Below are 2642 nucleotides of genomic sequence, written 5' to 3' on the forward strand. Positions count from 1 at the left end.
AGAAGAAAGACCACATAAATGCATGGAATGTGGGAAGAGCTTCAGTCGGAGTGGAACTCTACGTTTACATCAAACAACCCACACTGGTGAGAAACCATATAAATGCATTGAATGCGGAAAGAGCTTCAGTCACAGTGGGACTCTACATTCACATCAAAGAACCCACACAGGGGAAAGGCCATATAAGTGCATGGAATGTGGGAAGAGCTTCAGTTGGAATAGAACACTACGTTCCCATGAAAGAACCCACACGGGGGAGAAACCATATGTATGCATGGAATGCGGGAAGAGCTTCAGTCAGAGTGGACACCTACATTCACATCAAAGAACCCACACAGGAGAAAGACCATATGTGTGCATTGAATGTGGGAAGAGCTTCAGTCAGAGTGAATGTCTACGTAAACATCAGAGAATCCACACAGGAGAGAAACCATATAAATGCATGGAATGTGGAATGAGCTTCAGCTGGAGCAATAGCCTTACTTCACACCAAAGAACCCACACAGGAGAAAGGCCATATAAATGCATGGAATGTGGGAAGAGCTTCAGTCACAGTGGAACTCTACGTTTACATCAAAGAACTCACACAGGGGAGAAACCATATAACTGCATGGAATGTGGGAAGAGCTTCAATGACAATAGAAGACTACATTTACATCAAAGAACCCACACTGGAGAAAGACCATATAAATGCATGGAGTGTGGGAAGAGCTTCAGTCAGAGTGGAAATCTCAGTTCACATCAAAGAACGCACACAGGGGAGAAACCATATAAATGCATGGAATGTGGACTGAACTTCAATTGCAGAGGACATCTGCATTCACATCAAAGAACCCACACAGGAGAAAAGCCATATAAATGCATGGAATGTGGAAAGAGCTTCAGTCACAGTGGAAATTTAAGTTCACATCAAAGAACCCACACAGGAGAAAAACCATATAGATGCATGGAATGTGGAAAGATCTTTAGTGAGAGTGGAAAACTACGTTTACATCAAAGAACTCACACAGGGGAAAAACCATATAAATGCATGGAATGTGGAAAGATCTTTAGTGAGAGCGGAAGTCTACATTCACATCAAAGAACCCACACAGGGGAAAGGCCATATAAATGCATGGAATGTGACAAGTGCTTCAGTCACAGTGGAACTCTGCGTTTACACCAAAGAAGCCACACAAGGCAGAAACCATATAAATGCATGGAATGTGGACTGAGCTTCAGTCAGAGTGGAAAACTACGTTTACATGGAAGAACCCACATGGGAGAAACATCATATACAGAGTGCGGGAAGAGCTTTAGTGACAGTGGAAGTCTATGTTCTCATCAAAGGACCCACACAGGGGAGAAACCATATAAATGCGTGGAATGCGGAAAGAGCTTTAGTTACAGTGGAAATCTATGTTTGCATGAAAGATCCCACGTAGCATAAGGACCATATAAATGCATGTAATGTGGGAAAAGCTGCAGTTGCAATAAACTCTAATTTTACATCAAAAAGCCCACATTAGGAAAAAAGTATGAAAAGTTAGGAAATGAAGGGTTTATGAAGAGAGAGTCAGGGAGGATATGAATAACTGGCAGGATGAAGGGGAGGAAATCAGTATATTAAGGTGGGGTACAGACCGCCAGAAAGAGGCGTCTCCCTGTCGCCTCCCTTTGCTCTGCAGGAGAGCTGCAGCAAGTGTATTGTGCAATGCTGCTGCACAGCAAAAAAGGGACGCCCGGAAGAGCTCTGTTTTGCAGCGCTGCCGCAATGCAGCAAAGCGCCAGAGATGGAAGTTGCAGTGACGTCGCAGCTATGACATGGTGTTTGGAAGTGGCACAGCTGCGACGTCATCATTACACACCCCGTCTGGTGGGCGCACCGCAGTTGCAGCGCATCCATTACGTACAAGGGTTGCCGGGTGTGTGGGTGCTCTGCCCACCAGGGAACCTTTGCATGTGTCACAGGGGTGCGCCAAAGGCCCATCTGTTCTGGCCCTAAATGTACAAATTGCTACTTAGATTTGACAATGAAGCTTAAAGAATATATTGTATATTACCCCAGAGAAATGGCTAAATTATATAAAGGATATACAGCACACGCCCCAAGAGCAGAAGATAAATTGGTAAAAGAACACGTGAAAAGGCAAGTTTTGACAAGGGGGGGGGGTTGCTATTGCTATCCTGAGGCTGAGAGAGTGTGCCTTGGATGTTTTTTCTCTGGATGTCCTGCCCTGGAAGTGGATGTCTCTAAAAGGTTTGGCAACACATCTCCATCCTTAACATAACTATGGTCTTGGGGAAAAACCATACAAAAATATACCTAAATCCAAACCTATATGTACACAATCCCCGTTAACTAACATACATGGACAACAGCTATAGGTTTTATATTGTGATGATAAAACACAGAACATACATTCTGTAACTTCCTTTCCCTGTCTCTCGAGTTTCAATTCTACTTGCTTCATTTCACTTTTATTCATGTCTTCATCTTCTTTTGTCCTTGTTCCTTTATTCATTTCACCTGTTTTCCCCCCTTCTCTCGGACTGCTCTTTCCCTATTTTTATTACCAATACATATTGTACAGTACACATATTAGTGTACATTTGTGATCTCATGTATTACCAAGACATATTTGTGATCTCTCACGTATGTT

General features: G+C 43.2%; 1 protein-coding gene across 1 annotated transcript; it reads left to right on the top strand.

Annotated features, from left to right (window-relative positions):
* Positions 1-4: 4 nt before the first annotated feature.
* On the top strand, positions 5-2636 carry LOC121918351 (zinc finger protein 658B-like; the record flags this gene model as incomplete). Its single annotated transcript, XM_042444413.1, has 1 exon — positions 5-2636. A coding segment is annotated over one exon (1425 nt), but the record flags the coding sequence as incomplete, so codon positions are not given.
* Between the last annotated feature and the right edge of the window lie 6 nt (positions 2637-2642).

The sequence above is a fragment of the Sceloporus undulatus genome, unplaced genomic scaffold (assembly GCF_019175285.1).
Source record: "Sceloporus undulatus isolate JIND9_A2432 ecotype Alabama unplaced genomic scaffold, SceUnd_v1.1 scaffold_9329, whole genome shotgun sequence".
NCBI lineage: Eukaryota > Metazoa > Chordata > Lepidosauria > Squamata > Phrynosomatidae > Sceloporus > Sceloporus undulatus.